At 39.9% G+C, this 16,909-nt stretch overlaps 1 protein-coding gene across 1 annotated transcript; it reads left to right on the forward strand.

Moving 5' to 3' along the window:
* Positions 1-4,120: 4,120 nt before the first annotated feature.
* Positions 4,121-12,652, forward strand: AICDA (activation induced cytidine deaminase; the record flags this gene model as incomplete). Its single annotated transcript, XM_081084713.1, is given in 6 exon segments — positions 4,121-4,192; positions 4,195-4,235; positions 9,519-9,666; positions 11,492-11,762; positions 12,035-12,150; positions 12,599-12,652. Coding segments are annotated over 6 exon segments (702 nt in total).
* Between the last annotated feature and the right edge of the window lie 4,257 nt (positions 12,653-16,909).

Here is a 16,909-nt window from a genome sequence, read left to right on the forward strand (position 1 = left end):
CATGATAAATGAAGCCTCTTTAGTTAATTTTCTCATCAAAAATAACTCTCTTTCTTTAGCCCTTTGCCCATGCTAGGCTTTTGATGAATGCTTGCTTAGTTGCTCTCTTAACCTCAATAAGTCCTAGGCAGCTGCATAGCAGAAGTTGAGTGAGTAATTCCTGTATATGATTAAAGGCCTGTCCCTCAACTTCTTCATACCCCAGTAATGTGGCTGGCAGTAAACTGAGAAAAACAAAAATCAGGAAAAGCAGAAGTTGAAGCACTCCAAAAATCAGACTTTCACCCACGCAGACTCTTTTTTGGGACTCTCAAAAACAACAAAGTATCATATTGAACAATCTACCTGGTGTCCAAAAATAGTGGGCTGGGGAGTCAATGTCTGAGCATCTTGGCTTTCAGACACAGGAATGTACACCCTGGAGGAGTCCCAGGGGGCCCTTCTGGACTCACAAACTGGCCATAGTGAAACCTCACGTTGTGTTTCTCGTGGTGAAGGTTAGCAGTGGTAAAGTCCAGATGTCCAAGGCTTACCTCAGCCACCAGAGGCACAATTTCCAAGTCAGGTGGCTTTTGCTAAAAATAAACTAACCAGGTTGTCCTGGGGTTTTTCAAGAGAAATTGGTAAGGGGAGAGGATAGTTAGTGAGAAAAGTAAATTTTAAAAATAGCTGAGTGCAACTCTATAAAATTGTTTATTTCAAATACCCAGGAATGCAAAAATGTTATTATAATTATAAAAGATGTACTTCTTCCTTTAAAAGAAAAAAAGTGAACAAGGGAATACAACTTTTGGAGAAATAAAAGTTACTTTCTTATGTTGGACAAGTTTTTTCTTTTTTAAACATATTTTTATTGATTTCAGAGAGGAAGGGAGAGGGAGAGATAGAAACATCAGTGATGAGAGAATCATCAATTGGCTGCCTCCTGCACGCCCCCTACAGGGGATTGAGCCCACAACCCGGGCATGTACCCTGACCAGGAATCAAACTGTGACCTCTTGGTTCATAGGTTGACACTCAACCACTGAGCCAAATATTTTTATAATAAAAAATACTGTTTTCTCCTAATCTTTGGACAATTTATGTTTTAGGATAGCATGAGACATTTACCCTGGTTTTGACTAACTCCCAGATATGTTGCCAGGCATATGTCCATCTCCAGACGTGTATATCCTATTTAAAGAAGATCAGGGCTAGCTAAATAAACGCTAAAGTTCCTTCAACTTTGAGATGCTATGATTTTCAGATTTGTCTTTTATTAACATTTAATTCTTTTAAATTGTCATTTAAGTATTGTCTATTTTTGTTGTTGTTATTCCTCACCTGAGGATATTTTCCATTGAATTTTAGAGAGAATAGAAGGGAGGGGGAGAGACAGAGAGAAACATCATCGATGTGAGGGGGACACATCAATTGGTTGCCTCCTGCATGCACCCTGACCGGGGGTGGAGTTCAAGCCAGCAACTGAAGTAGGTGCCCTTGACCAGAATCAAACCCACAAAACTTCAGTCTGTGGGCTGATGCTCTATCCACTGAGCCAAACCGGTTAGGGTGGTATTGTCTATTTTTAAAACTTTTAACAAAATTATAAATTCCTTGAAGAACTATAATGTACAGCATTGACCCCCTTCAAAGCTTAGCCTTACACTTTCTCATAATAGGTCATCAATAAATAGTAAATGAATGAATTTCAGTTTTCAAAGATGGTGTTTATTAATCACTTATAAAAGCACTCTTTGAATTGCCCCCAGTGGGGTATAACATCAATGCCGGGAGCCGGTCTATGCTTGCTGTTTCAAGGGACCTGGCATATATGGCATACTGTTCTTAATATGTTTGCTCACCTTCTTGGCACTATGTGTTTTAACCAAGGTCTCTGAGAAAGGTTGTTTCCCCAGGTAGGGATTTTCCCCTGAAGTTAGGGAGGGAATAAAACCCCTCAACTAAGTGCCAGGTGGGTAATTAATCACTTTAACTACGAACAGTCATGCTTAAGCTACATAATCTTTACTCCCTGGAATGGAGATAAGAAACGCCCTAACCTTTGTAATAGAGATTGATAGGATTGAATCAACTGGTATAAATACAGATGTAAGAAGACAGAATGAATAGAGACAGAACTTAGGCACAGAACCTACACAGAACGTTCTCTAGAGACAGAAGAACTTCGCTGGAGAGAACATGGCAAACGATCCTGGACAGAAACTGGCCTCAGAACCTAGAGACAGAACCTAGGGAGAGAACATGGCAAAAGATCCTGGACTGAACCTGACTACAGAAATTGGCAAGAGAACCTGACTAGAACCTGGTGACTGAACCTGGCTGGAGAACCTGGACAGAACCTGGCTGGAGAACCTAACGAGGGAACTTGGCTACAGAACCTGGCTGGAGAACCTGGAGAACCTGGCTGGAGAACCTAGCAAGACAACATGGACACAGAATCTGGCTGGAGATCCGAACCAGAACCTGGCTGGAGATCCGGGCTAGAGATCCTGGCTAGGCTGCTGATCAACTGAACGCTGCCTCCGTGTCCTTCCTTCTTCGCCGACTCCATCCACACCTTTGGGGACCCCTGGACCTGCTGGGGCAGGACCCCGGCAATCAAAATAAACACAACAGAACTTTTTGCTTTCCAGAGCCTTCATTTTCAAACACCAAATATCTAAAACATATATGTTGGAATCTTCTTTATGTAGTCTATGCACTAAAAGGTAAGATTTTCAAAAAAGAAGGTATTATACAAGAATGTATATTGAATATTTTGTGTGTGTTTATTAGATTTTTCCAACACCTTATAAAATCTACTTTATAAAATGGGATAAATAAATATCCACAGATAATTCTGCTTCAGAAACCAATTTGGAGAAATTAACTCAATAGCCACCTTTCTAATATTCTCTCCCATACTGCCTGGTCTTATGCTTCCCAATATGCACCATTTTCTTTCCCTTTGAATGAGGTTCATGAGATTCATCATTGAACTGAAAGATGAAGAAAACATTCCAGCTAAAGATGTGGCCAAAAGATACTTTTAATGTTTTTTTAATTGATTTTTAGATAAAGAAGAAGGGAGAGGGAGAGATGGAAATATTGATCTGCTGCCTCCTGCATGCCCCCTACTGGGGATCAAGCGCACAACTCAGGCATGTGCCCTGACTGGGAATTGAACCAATGACCTCTTGGTGCATGGGACGATGCTCAATCCACTGAGCCATACCAGCAGGGCCAGATGCTCTTTTGATAAAACAAAGAGCTTAAAGTCCATGTTTCTATTAGATTTAGATTTAATTACTTGTTTGACCAATTTCTAAATTTTTTGTGAGAGAAAAGTTAGATCTTGCATAAGCCATTTATTGAGTTTGCCTGATATATGCAGCCAATGTTTTGAAAGGTTTACTCTGATTGCTCTGTTGAAAATAGATAATAACTGAAGAAGGATGGAAGAAGGAAGACCAGTTGGGAGGCTAAATGCAATACTTCAGGTTGCTTGGACCTGGAGATGGTGAAAAGTGGTCCATTTTGTAAGCAGAGTTGTTAACAAGATTCGCTAATAGATTGGGCATAGGATTTAAAAGGAATAGAGCAATCAAGCAAGACTGCCGGCCCTGGCTGGTTACCTCATTTGGTTTAGAGCATCAGAGATTAGTGGTTTGGGAGGCAAAAATTTCTATGTCCTAAGTCCTACATAACTGAGTGAGCTTACTTAGTCACAAACCAGAACTATTAGTGGACTTCTTTATGGATTCAGAGACATTGTGTAACTAAATGAGGAAATAGATGATTTCAGCTCACAGAACACAAGATGCTATTTAAATGAACATTACTAGTATTATGCTTTCTAAATTAAAGATATTATTCATTACCATGATTATAATTTACTAAGTGTCTACTGCAACTGTCTCCTAATCTGTTACCTTTGGAGCATGGACTGGGTTCTTAGAGAGGCAGACCAAAAGAAACCAACACATTAAGCAGAATGGCCCTCAATCATTTTATCTATGTGACTCTGCCTATGTCAGCCCCACCCATCTTCACTGGACCCAAACAGGAGGAAGGCCTTTGGGGTACCTGGTGGTGATGCTGTGGAGGGAGGAGCCCAAAATGGTAAGCTCAGATTTGAATGTGTAGGGCCAGTGCATTGTCAGTCAGTGAAGCAACCGTGCTTGAGGCAAGCTTTCCTCAGCCTAAGACATTTGGGGAGCCAAGAAAGACACTCTGGAATCCACTATGGACAGGTAAAAGGACAGTGCCTTTTGGGTAGCTTCATTGGTTTTTCTGCCAGAGCAAATCTGAGTAATGAGATTGGTACCTATCCTTTTCCTAGCACTATCTGCTTTACAAGATCTGCCTGGTCAACATGCAGATTTATTTCTCTGGTTCTGTCTCATCTTCTGTTCAGATCTCTCTCTCTTCCATATTCAAAAGAACTTTTATGACCATGTGTTGACTTGTTCTGAGATTTTACTGCAGTTATAACTAATTTGTGGTAATTATGTCAACATAGTAAATGGTTATAGACTCAAATCATGAAAAGAAAATAGCAATACTACACTAAAACAGTAGTGGCAATTGTAGTAATAATTTTATAAGTATTCAACTGTAAAAATCACTTGAAGATAAACTTTCCTAGGGAGATTCTACTGAATAACTTAGTTACCTAGTGAGGAAATTTTTTTTTTAAATGCCAATATTCAAAATTAATTACTTAAAAGTCACTATGATTGTGTGTATAATAAGGAGGAAAATGCAGTCAAGTAAATTATTTAATGTTGTATGTCCAATTGTTTGGCAGTTAATGGCATTTTTACTACCTAGTCTTTCAATCTCTTTAGATGTGGCTGAACTTGCTTCTTCTATGTGTATTCTGTAAGATTTTTCACAATGTCTTCGCATCCAGTTTATGTCAGTTAAGTTACTGTCACAGAACTTAGTCTATTCCTGCTTTTATGATTATTACAAATGTTATGAGGATGGTACCTAATCTATATACTTTATCTCAATTTACCTCTATTACAAAGAATGTACACAACACAATTAAGATTTTTAACGGCAGAGTAAGTGTTCTTCAGAAAATTTTCTTTCTTCTTTTTTTTTTAACTCTCATCCAAGGATATTTTTTTCATTGATTTCCAGAGAGAGTGGAAGGGAGAGAGGAGGGGAGGAGAGACAGAGAGAGAGAGAAACATTGATGTGAAAGAGACACACTAATTAGTTGCTTCTTGCATGCACCCCTACTGGGGCTGAGGAACCTACAACTGAGGTATGTGGCCTGGCATGCTAACCATTGAGGGAACCAGCCAGGGCAGAAAATTTTCTTGAGAGCAAAATTGTTGAATGAATGTCTGCTCAGTTTCAGTGACATTTTGAAAACTGATCTAAGGTGCAGGTCAGAGGTAAAGGACTTAGTAGAGATACTTGTGTATAATGAAATGCAAAACAGTGGTAAAATCAGTAGTAGAAATTCAGAGAAAGACAAATAAAAAGGGAGAAAAATCAATTCAACAGGAGGAAAAGGGAAATATGTAATTATCATCCAGGAAAATAATATCTGCAGAGCCCATCAGTGACGGTACAGGGCAGGAGAGGAGGACTTTGTCACGATTATTTTTAACCCGTCTGCCTCCAGGTTTGCACTGCTGGGGATGCAGCTAGTGTTCTGCCTGAGGGAGCACAGCTGTTCAAACAGCTGTCAATCTGGAGGCCTAAAAAACTGCCTCTGCAAAGTCCTTTGTGCCCAGAAAAGAAACCAAGAGAACAAGGTGCTAGAAACAGGCTCCTACCTACAGCTGAAGGGAAGTGATGGATCAAGAAAGTTAAATAGGTCATGATCATGCAATTCACTTCATTGTGATAGGTAACTTCTGACAGAAACAGTGAAGAGCTATTGCATTTTCCTGTGGCGTGGGAAGTGAAAGTCCATCTGAATTCCTTTACCTCTGTCATGTCATTTTCTATAACTTTCAGAACACTTTGTCCGCATGGTAACGGGTCCCTGCCACACTGCCTTCAGTGCATGATATAGTTACCATACCCCTCCTCCTGCCCCACTCCAGCCTTTCTCCTCCACGCAGCCCAGAAGGGTAGGTTAAATGTAAAAGGAACTTATTAGTACGAGATGATGCTTAATCTATTTAAAACTGATTGGGCCACAAAGAGAGGATATTTTTTCTTTCTCTTCAGTATTTATTAAGCACTTGTTATGTATTCAACTTATATATGCTATGGGTTATTATATGATAAGTATGTAACAACAGTAATAGCGATGATTATCGTAATAAATCACTTTCATTTTAAATAAATCCAATTAGTATCAGATCTTTGTTACCATCCATTTCAGATCCCTGCCAAATATGCATTTTTAAATCTAAAATAATATAACTGCCTGATTTTTCTATTGTTTGCCATACATAATGTGTATATTGGCGATAAATCTAGTTCTCTGCCTCAGGATTTAAAGAGTATTCCAATAAGCTCCATGTGTATGAATTAAGACATTTAAATTGTGACAGCTATAAAAAGCTCTTGTCTTTGTTTATTAACTTAATAAGATTGACAATTGAGTACTTAACTTTTAAATTCAGGGTCTACCACATGTCTTACTTTATTAAAGTAAATATTCTCAACAAAGAATGTCCACACAAAGACTGGTATATGAATGTTTGCAGAAGCTTTATGCACAATAGCCCCAATGTAGGAACAATCCACAGGTCCATCAACAGGCGAATGAACCAACAAAATGTGTGATATCCCTGTGATGGAATGCCACTGTGCACTGGAAAGGAGCAAACTACTGATACATGCAACATCATGAATTAATCTCAGAGTCATTAAGCCAAATGAAAGAAATCAGACACAAAGGAAGGGACAATGTATGCATCATATGAAATTCTGGAAAATAAAAAGTAGTTTATAGTTACAGAAATCGGATTATCGGTTGCCTGTGGGAGAAGAGAAGAACCGATGGGAAAAAGAGAATGGGGAAACTTTGGGGGAGGGGTACCCTAGCCATGTTCTGGATCTTGGTTGTGGTGGCACCTTGGGGTATTTACATCTACCAGTATTCATAGAACTGTACATTTTAAATGGGTGAAATATGTAAATTATACTTCAATGTAAAAAAAAAAAAAAAAAGGAAAAAAAAGTTTCAATTCTCTTGCCAGCAAACGGTATTCAAATCCCTGGCTGGGTGTTTATTTTTACAAATTCTTTGCACTTCTGCTTAATGCCATTAGGTGGCAGCATTATTTTCACAAATTGGATAAATACATCTCTGAAAAAGATTAGGACAAAAACCAGACACTTTTAGTACTTTGGGAACAACCACACTGTATTGTGTGTGTTATGTTCATAACTGCAAAGAATTTTGAGTTAGCAGAGAGCATTTCTACATATTCAATTCAATATAGTGCTTATGATATGCAAGACACTGTCCTAGGAACTAGGTAACAGAAAAAGAACTGGTCCCTGTGTGTGGACACAGCATAATATTTAGCTCACATTTCCAGGTTAAAAAGCAGCAGAATACAAAATTACGCATGAAATCAGTCTTATCAAAATCATGTATATGTAATCGTGCAAAAGACCAGAAGGAGAAACATAATTTTAACAGTAATTGTCATTAGACACTGATATTCCACATTGTAAAATTCTTTAATATTTTAAATTTTATAACTTTCTACTTTTTTGTAGTATTCAAGGTAACAACCATCAAATATTGCTCTTATACTTTTAACTATACATATATACATAGAATATATATATATATATATATATATATATATATATATGTTTTTTATATTTTTACTCATAAAGTGACACTTTCAAAACAGAGTCTAGCCTGGCTGGTTGTCTCGGTGGTTGAGCATTGACCCATGAATCAGGAGTTCCAGGTTCAATTCCCCGTCAGAGCACATGCCTAGGTTTAGGGTTCAATGACCAGTAGGGGGCATACAATAAGCAGTGGATCAATGATTCTCTCTCATCATTGATGCTTCTATCTCTCCCTTCTCCTCTCTGAAATCAATAAAAACTATTTTTTAAAAAAACAGAATCTAATTGGAGAGACAGCTATCAGCAAGCAATTGATAACAAAGGAGGAATGCTTTGATAGCAACAAGGTGGGGAACAATGAGGAACTGCAGAAGGCTTTCTTGTTATCATTTGATTTTTGCCTAGTAATCTTGGGATAGTGGTGGTAAGAAAGATCTTACTAGAACAGTTGAAACTGTGGCTTTGAAGGACATGTAGGTTTTGCCCAATAGAAAAGGGTAGGGAAGCTCTTAGTCAGAGGAAGTGCCATCAGCAAGATGTCTAGAAATAAAGAGGAGAGGAGATTAGTGACCAGGGTCCTGCTGCACTAGGGGGCCTAACGTGGTGGGGAAAGGGGGAAAATATTAGGAAAGAGGCCAGAAATGTAGATTAACATCATGTTGGGGTCCAGCCCCAGCAGGTCCAGGGGTTCCCCAAGGTGTGGACGGAGTTGGCGAAGAAGGAAGGACTCGGAGTCGGAGGAGGAAGCGTTCAGGTGATTATCATTGCCAGGTTCCTCTTTATTGTCCTGTTACATCTGTATTTATACTATTTGATCTTAATCCTATCCATTCTATTCCAAGGGTTAGGGCGTTTCTTATCTCCATTCCAAGGTTCCTCTCTATTGTTCTATTAAGCTACAAGGAAGTAACTGAAGGAGATCATTCTAAGTAAAGATTATGTAGTTTAAGCCTGATTGTTCGTAGTTAAAGTGATTAACTACCCGCCTGGCACTTAGTTAAGGGGTTTTACTGATAAAAATCCTCACCTGGGGAAACAACCTTTCTCGGAGAGGTGACCTTAGTTAAAACACATAGCGCTTAAGAAGGGGAGCAAACATATTAAGAACAGTATGCCACATACGCCAGGTCCCTTGAAACATAAGCTGTGCAGGTACAAATTTAAGAAATACCTGGAGGTTTGAATCAATACATTTAGATCATTAAATACGAGGAGTGAAGAGGGAGAAAAAACAAAGATGATCCCAGTATTATCTGAGATGGGGAAGTCAGAGGAGAGGCAGGACACGCAGGAAGGGGCTGGTTAGGAATACTATTTTGACCATCTTGAGTTTGAATTTTAGGTTAAGATTGCAAAGGAAACCTGAAAATACAATTATGGGACTGAGGAACAAGTCTGTCATTCCAAGTTATCAGCATCTAGAAGACAGCTGTGGGAGGAGATGGTCCTGTGGGCATTGGGGTTCTCTCTCTCTCTCCTCTCTCTCTCTCTCTCTCTCTCTCTCTCTCTCTCTCTCTCTCTCTCTCTCTCTCTCTCTCTCTCTCTCTCCCCGGGTCACATATAAGTATGAGAAGGAGTTTATAATGGATTCCAAGCTCAGTAGGTCTCAGGCTTCCAGTAAATGAAACAAGAGCATCTTCTCTGCTTTGGCCCAAGTAATTGCGGATCTCAAAACAGCTGAAGGAAAGCCTTGCGTGACCAGAGAATGAGCTGTACTCCTGCATTCTCTTCCCTCCTCTCTCCCACAGCCTCCTGATGAAGCAGAGGAAGTTTCTTTACCACTTCAAAAACGTCCGCTGGGCAAGGGGTCGCCATGAGACCTACTTGTGCTACGTGGTGAAGAGGAGAGACAGTGCCACCTCCTTTTCATTGGACTTTGGTCACCTTCGAAACAAGGTATCAATTAACATTTGCTTCCCAGACAATTAAAAGCTAACACTTTTAATTAGTGTGAGCACTTTTAGAGCCGCCTAACCTGATGGCGGTACTACTTTTAGTCTGTTTTGCATTTGTCCCCACTAGATTCCTCCAATCTTCTTTTGTTTTCTTTTTTACATGTCCCTGTAACCATAATAGTTATGCCCCCAAAGATGTCATTTAATGTCCTCTTCATCATGTCCGGCACATTAATGCCACACCTTCTTTCAATGCCAAGAATAACTGCCCCCAAACATTCCTTCCCTAACCCCAGCATCCAAATTGCCTTTGAGATTAAGGAAGAAATCAAAGGTAAGAGCCTTTTGATCTGGGGGGATATTATCAGCTCATTCAAGCTAAATTTTAAATGTGAAAAACAAATTGTGTCTTTTGAATTTTTTAAAATTAAGGGAGAAAATGTTACGAAAAATGATTGAGGACCAATTCTGTTTTCCAAATGATTTCTATTCTCTCCTGCTCACACGGAGCATAGGCCAGTGAGTACGTTGAGCATGGCACACCCCAGAAACAGGGAAGCCTCCATTGGTTGATTAAATCAATCTCTCAGCATCTAGAACATTTGAGAATTACACTTCCAAGGAAACTTCTTCACCCCAATCCCAAAGGGTTTACATAATCTTCTACCAATGAATACTTCCTCCCTCGTAACATCTGGCCTTGTTGGAGTCCCAGAGAAGAACCCATGGGTGGAATGGCACTGATTAGCACTTACTTTACTATTTAATTCTCTTTGCCTCCCTTGATTATGTAAGTTATCTCATCACAATTGTTTTACATTCTAATCTCTTCTGTTTGGTGATATGACTAACCATAGAAGGCTTTGTTGATACCAACCCTTTACTTCTCTCTCCTGTAATCCTTAGAACACCAGCTCGGCCTATTTTATTTACTTTTTAAAATTACAATTTACTTACTTTATTTTAAACAATTTTATTTTTAATTTTTATTATTGAAAGCATTACATATGTCCCCATTTTTTCCCCCTTTAAGTCCTTCTATCCTGCACATACCTGCCCCCGGCCTTCACCAGGCTATTGTCTGTGTCCATGGCTTATGCATATGGCATACAAGTTTGTTGGTTAATCTTTTCTCACCAGCCCAACCTATTTTACTGATAAGATTAGAAGATCCAAGGATTGGGCAACTTGTCTTAGTCACATGAGGGCTAATGGAACCAAGGTCTTCAGATTCTGGGACTTACCACTTCTCTGCAATACTAAGTGGACTTGCTATGTCTCACTATTGCGGATATTATTACAATCACAGGGCTCATACAATGAGCAAACATATTATTTAATTTGCTCTTGCAACACTCACTGTCTGCCTCACCATAATCCATCTTACCTTTTCCAGCCCTCCTGCCCATATAGTTCCCACCAAGTGGTCCTGTGTATTTCGTATGTGTGTGTGTGTGTGTGTGTGTACACTTCATGTGTGTGTTTGTGACATCACTAGGCACTTACAAGCCATTTTCCTCCTCCTCAAAGGCACAAAACTAACTTCACAAACACAAATTAAATCTCTACTGAGATAGCGGGTTGCTACTCCATTCAAACTCAACTCATTTGGTCCTCCCCGCGCGACAGAAAACCCACAGCCTTTCCCCCTCGCTGCAGGGCCAAGCTCACCCCTGTGCTTTTTCGGGCAGTTGTGTAACCTCTCTGTGACCTAAGGACAAAACTGTAGATGCTCCAACAAAGATCACCGTGGGAGGGAGGTGAGTTAATGCCTGCAAAGCTATCAGCTCAGTAAACGTGAGCCGAGCCCTCCGCTCTCTCCCCAGTCGGGTTGCCACGTGGAATTGCTCTTCCTGCGCTACATCTCCGACTGGGACCTGGACCCTGGCCGGTGCTATCGCGTCACCTGGTTCACCTCTTGGAGTCCCTGCTACGACTGTGCCCGGCACGTGGCTGACTTCCTGAGGGGGAACCCCAACCTCAGTCTTCGGATCTTCACCGCGCGCCTCTACTTCTGCGAAGATTACAAGGCCGAGCCCGAGGGCCTGCGGAGGCTGCACCGCGCAGGGGCCCAAATCGCCATCATGACCTTCAAAGGTAGGAGGGGGCCCTTCTGCCTGGCCCAGGGCAGCAGCTGTCACCCAGGATGGCAATTCAGACTCAGATGAGTGAGGGGAAAACTCGAGGGACGGAAAATTGTACCAGGATTCAAGTTCACTTTAGGAGCCCAAAGTTATCAGCTAGAATTGGAGGGGAAGAATGGATGGCTTGGACACAAGGATGAGAATTAAAAGGAAGCTGGGGATCTCTTGATTTCCTTTTGATTTGGGATCTGAGTAGACTGGCCCCCCTCCCCCTTCCTTTTACAGATTACTTTTATTGCTGGAATACTTTTGTGGAAAATCGTGAAAGAACTTTCAGAGCCTGGGAGGGGCTGCATGAAAACTCAGTGCGTCTGTCCAGGCAGCTTCGGCGCATCCTTCTGGTAAGGGGCTCCTTCGTGTCTCGTTTTCTTTCTTTCTCAGTCATCTTCTCCTGGAGCTATTTTCTTTGCTTCTGTTTCTTACGTTTTCATGTGTGTGTATATGTACACTTCATGTGGGTGTTTGTACATTTATCACTCTTCTTATTTTTCTTCTTATGAAAACCTTATTTTCTCTGTGTGTTTTTTTAATTATTGTTGTCATTTCTCCTACCATTGACTCTGCTCTTCTGTTTTACAATTCAGAGCCCTCTGCGAAGAGGCCTTGCCCTTCCCTTCTCTTTCCTCACTCCCGTGTCTTTACTCTGTTAGACTCTCCTCAGCATTTATTTCCCTCCAGGCAAAAGTCCTTCCTCTCCTCTTCCTGGCTCCTCTTCCTCCTCCCTCCCAACTGTTTCTTCCAAAATGTCACAAAGCCATCCACTCAGTTTATTTCTCTCTTTCTCTACAGCCCCTATATGAGGTTGATGACTTACGAGACGCATTTCGTACTTTGGGACTTTGATACCAGCCTCCGAGAATGTCAAGTACAATGAGATATCCCTGAAGATAGTGGGTAAAAGAACCGTCCTTCGAGAATTCTCTTTCTTCAACTCTTAATGTTTTAGAGTTTAGAGACATAATATTCATATATCTGACTTTAAAAATATATATGTCTTGAAAATAGAGAAGGAATACAGGCCCAGCTGAGCAATGCTGCAACTGGTGCTGTTTCTAATGCAACTGTGTCCCCTACTGGGAAATGACAGAACTGCAGAGTCTGGGAGCACCTACCGTGTCAATATTCTATGACATGTTAGGCAAGGAGAGAGCAGAAGATAAATCCTTAAAAGCATGGTGAGAGGATAAAGTGTTTTCAGAATCAATATCCTTTTTTATTTGATTCATTCTGAGTTTTCAATGATATCAGATTTTTCCACTCTTTTCCTTTGGGGGGCACTTTCAAGTGAACAAGCTATTAGGCCATGATCTACAGAACCTCTTAATGAGAAGCTCTGGGTGATTGTAACTCTAAGCCATCTCCTTAAAGAATTAATACTCAAACATGTGCTGTATGTTTTAATTGTCTGAGGCATATTTTTTATGTTTGCTTATAAGAGGATTTTTTCTTGGTATGGAATATCATGGTCACCTTCAGGCTATCCTCCTATATAATAAAAGGCTAATATGCAAATCAACTGAACTGTGGAAGGACCGGTCACTATGATGCACACTGACCACCAGGGGGCAGATGCTCAATGCAGGAGCTGCTCCCTGGTGGTCAATGCACTCCCACAGGGGGAACGCTGCTCAGCCAAAAGCCGGGCTCACGGCTGGCCAGTGCAGCGGCAATGGCAGGAGCCTCTCCCACCTCTTCGGCAGGACAAAGGACCCCTAGGGGGATGTCCGACTGCCGACTTTTTAAGAAGCTGGCAGTCAGACATCCCCCAAGGGGTCCCAGACTGTGAGAGGACGCAGGCCAGGTTGAGAGACACTCCTCCCCCCCCTCCGCCCCCCCAGTGCATGAATGTCATGCACCGGCCTCTAGTCATATAATAAAGACCTTAAAATGAATATGAGGATTGTGAAAATGATATCCAAAATGAGCTGATGCTTCCAATAACGAATCTGGAAACACACATCCTTTTAAAAAATTTAGAAACCAAAACATGATAATCAATGAATGCTTATAAGGGAGTGGCTTGAATACTGAGAAGAGAAAAATCTATTTTCTGCTATGGGTCTTTAACCTCAGCAATGTCAACCAGGTCATGGTTTTCTGCTTTTTATATGTATATGATGCTTCTCTCAAAGAAATGTTCACTATGTAAGAGAATATAACAGAAGAGAATAATATTTGAGAGGGCAGAGAATATCAAATGCACAATTATGTTGTTTTATTCTTATTGTATATAAGTTTTTCATGTATCCATTCATATTGTATATTATGCTATATTGTGTCTAATATTTTTGTTATAATTTTCTTTTTAGATATATTAAAATTGATTCCTTAATGTCTCATAAATTTATACCTTTAGAAATGAGTCTAATAAATTATATAATTATAACACATCTACCATGTCATAATGTTGCTATAAAGCTATTTTCTTGATTTTTAGTCATTTTTTCCACAGCAAATTTGATTCTGGTTCATTTCAATCAACTGAATAAATGACAAATAATTTTGGAAGCTTTGGAGATAAAATGTTTCATAAAATAATCCTATAAGTGATTTACGAAGTGTAAAAGTCAGTATGATGACATAGACTTCAGAGTCCAGAAATTAGTCCGTTCATCTATGTTCAACTGATTTCTGTCAAGGGTGCCAGGACCATTTAATGGGAGAGAAGAAGAGTCCTTTCAACAAATGGTGCTGGGACAACTAGATATCTGTATGCAAAAAAATGAATTTGGGCCCTAGCTGGTTTGGCTCAGTGGATAGAGCATCGGCCTATGGACTGAAGGGTCCCAGGTTCGACTCCAGCCAAGGGCACATGCCTGGGTTGTGGGCTCAATCCCCAGTAGGGGGCGTGCAGGAGGCAGCCTATCAATGATTCCCTCGTCATTGATGTTTCTATCTCTCTTTCCCTCTCCCTTCCTCTCTAAAATCAATAAAAATATATTTTAAAAAAATGAATTTGGGCCTCTACCACATGCCATATAAAAACATTAACTCAATATTTATCAAATACCTAAATGTCAGAACTAAAACCATAAAAGTCTTAGAAGGAAATATAGGTTGAAGTCTTCATGACTTTGGAATGAGTCTTAAATGAACCAAAAAGCACAAGCAACAAAAGAAAAAAAACAGAGAAATCGAACTTCATCAAAAATTTTTGTGCATCCAGGGACAATAGTATGAAAGTGAAAAGACAAGCCCAGCTGGCGTGACTCAGTGGTTGAGTGTCTTCCTATAAACCAGGAAGTCATGGTTCGATTCCCAGTCAGGGCACATGCCTGGATGGTGGGCTCGATCCCCAATGTGGGGCGTGAGGCTGCCAGGCTGCCAATCAATGATTGTCTCTCATTACTGATGTTTCTATCTCTCTATCCCTCTCCCTTCCTCTCTGAAATCAATAAAAATATATACAGGTTTTTAAATGGTAAGGAATTCAACAGTAGTGACTGTGCTAAAAAAATCACATAATTGTATAATTTAAAATAGTAAAAATTCACATAGATCTAAAGTTTATCTCAATATTTTAAAAAGTCAATATAACTTTGGAGTCTGACCATCCTGTATTTGTGTTCTGGTTCCATACAACAGTTGGACCGCTATAAAGCCTTCATTTCCCATTTGAAATATGGGTATGATAATGTTATCTTTTCATATACAGATGGTCCCCAAGTGATGACAGTTTGACTTAGGATTTTTTACCTTCAATAAGCATTCAGTAGAAACCACACTTCAAATTCTGAATTTTCACCTTTTCCCAGGCTAACAATGTGCACTATGATACTCAGGAAGCTGAGGAACTCTCAGTCAGCCACACGATCATGAGGGTAAACAACCGATCCTCTGTAGTGAACTGTGTTGCCAGCATTTTGAAAATATTATTCTGAGCACATTTAAGGTAGGTTAGGCTAAGCTATGATGTGTGATAGGTTAGGTGTCCTAAATGCATTGCTGACTGACAATAGTATTTTCAACTTTCAATGGGTTTATCGAGAGGTAGCCCCATTATAAGTTGAGGAGCATCTGCATTTTTGGTATTAAATTGGAAGATAACACAAAGCTGGTACTATCTTAGTGAACAGCATTGCCATCCTCTCTGTTTACAAGACAGAAACCTAGAAATTACCCCTGGCATCACTCCTTCCCCTCCCCTCCCTATCCAGTCTTGTAGATATTGTGTGCAGGATGTTTTCTTGGATTTATTTACTTTTCTCTAAATTCTCTACTAGCACTTGAGGGGGGAGAGGGGGAGAAGCCACCCCTGATAGTCAAAAGCTGGCCTGACAGTCATAACAAAGCCATATTATTTTCCAGTTGGACATACACAATCTCATAGACTACCAACCTCAGACAAGATTACTCTGAACCCATAATAAATTGAGAGAGTAAAGCTACTTCATACTTTGTCTTGAGCCACCATAAAATACCAAATACCCCCCCTCTTGTGTAAATGAATAACTACCACTTCTTAGATTTTTTACATACCCAATCATAGAATATCTAATATCTCACAATATCTAATCTAAAGCAAATCCCTGTTTTCCTAAATGCTCCCCCCAACTCACCAACACAAAGCCCAAATTCTATAATTGAATTTATAGTCATGAAGTGTCTTACTAAGAGAAACACCCTCTCACTGAGACAGTTCATGACTGATTGTTCCCTAGGTATTCTCCCTCACTGCAAGAGTAATAAACCCACCCAGCCAGCATGGCTCAATGGTTGAGCATCGAACGATGTTTCTATCTTTCCCTCTCCCTTCCTCTCTGAAATCAAAAATTTAAAAAATAAAAATATATTTTAAAAGAGTAATAAATCCAACTTGTTCAACTACAGGGGTATTCTTCCAGGTCTTTGGCTAGAGATCACACCTTAATTCGAGCTCTTTATATCTCTTGCTAAGTCTACTCCAATAGTTATGGTGTTCACTAATTCTTATTACATTTTACAGAGAATTATTCTGTGGTGGTGATGATAATTGTTTTCAAGAAAATTTCATAAGCAACAAATACCCCATCTGTTCATTCATTGTTCCTAATATTTACTAGGTACATAGCATTGTGACTCACAAGTCTAGACTTTATAGAGCTGTATTTATTCTACTTA

Source organism: Myotis nattereri (genome assembly GCF_964212035.1).
Source record: "Myotis nattereri genome assembly, chromosome: 2".
In the NCBI taxonomy this organism is placed as follows: Eukaryota; Metazoa; Chordata; class Mammalia; order Chiroptera; family Vespertilionidae; genus Myotis; species Myotis nattereri.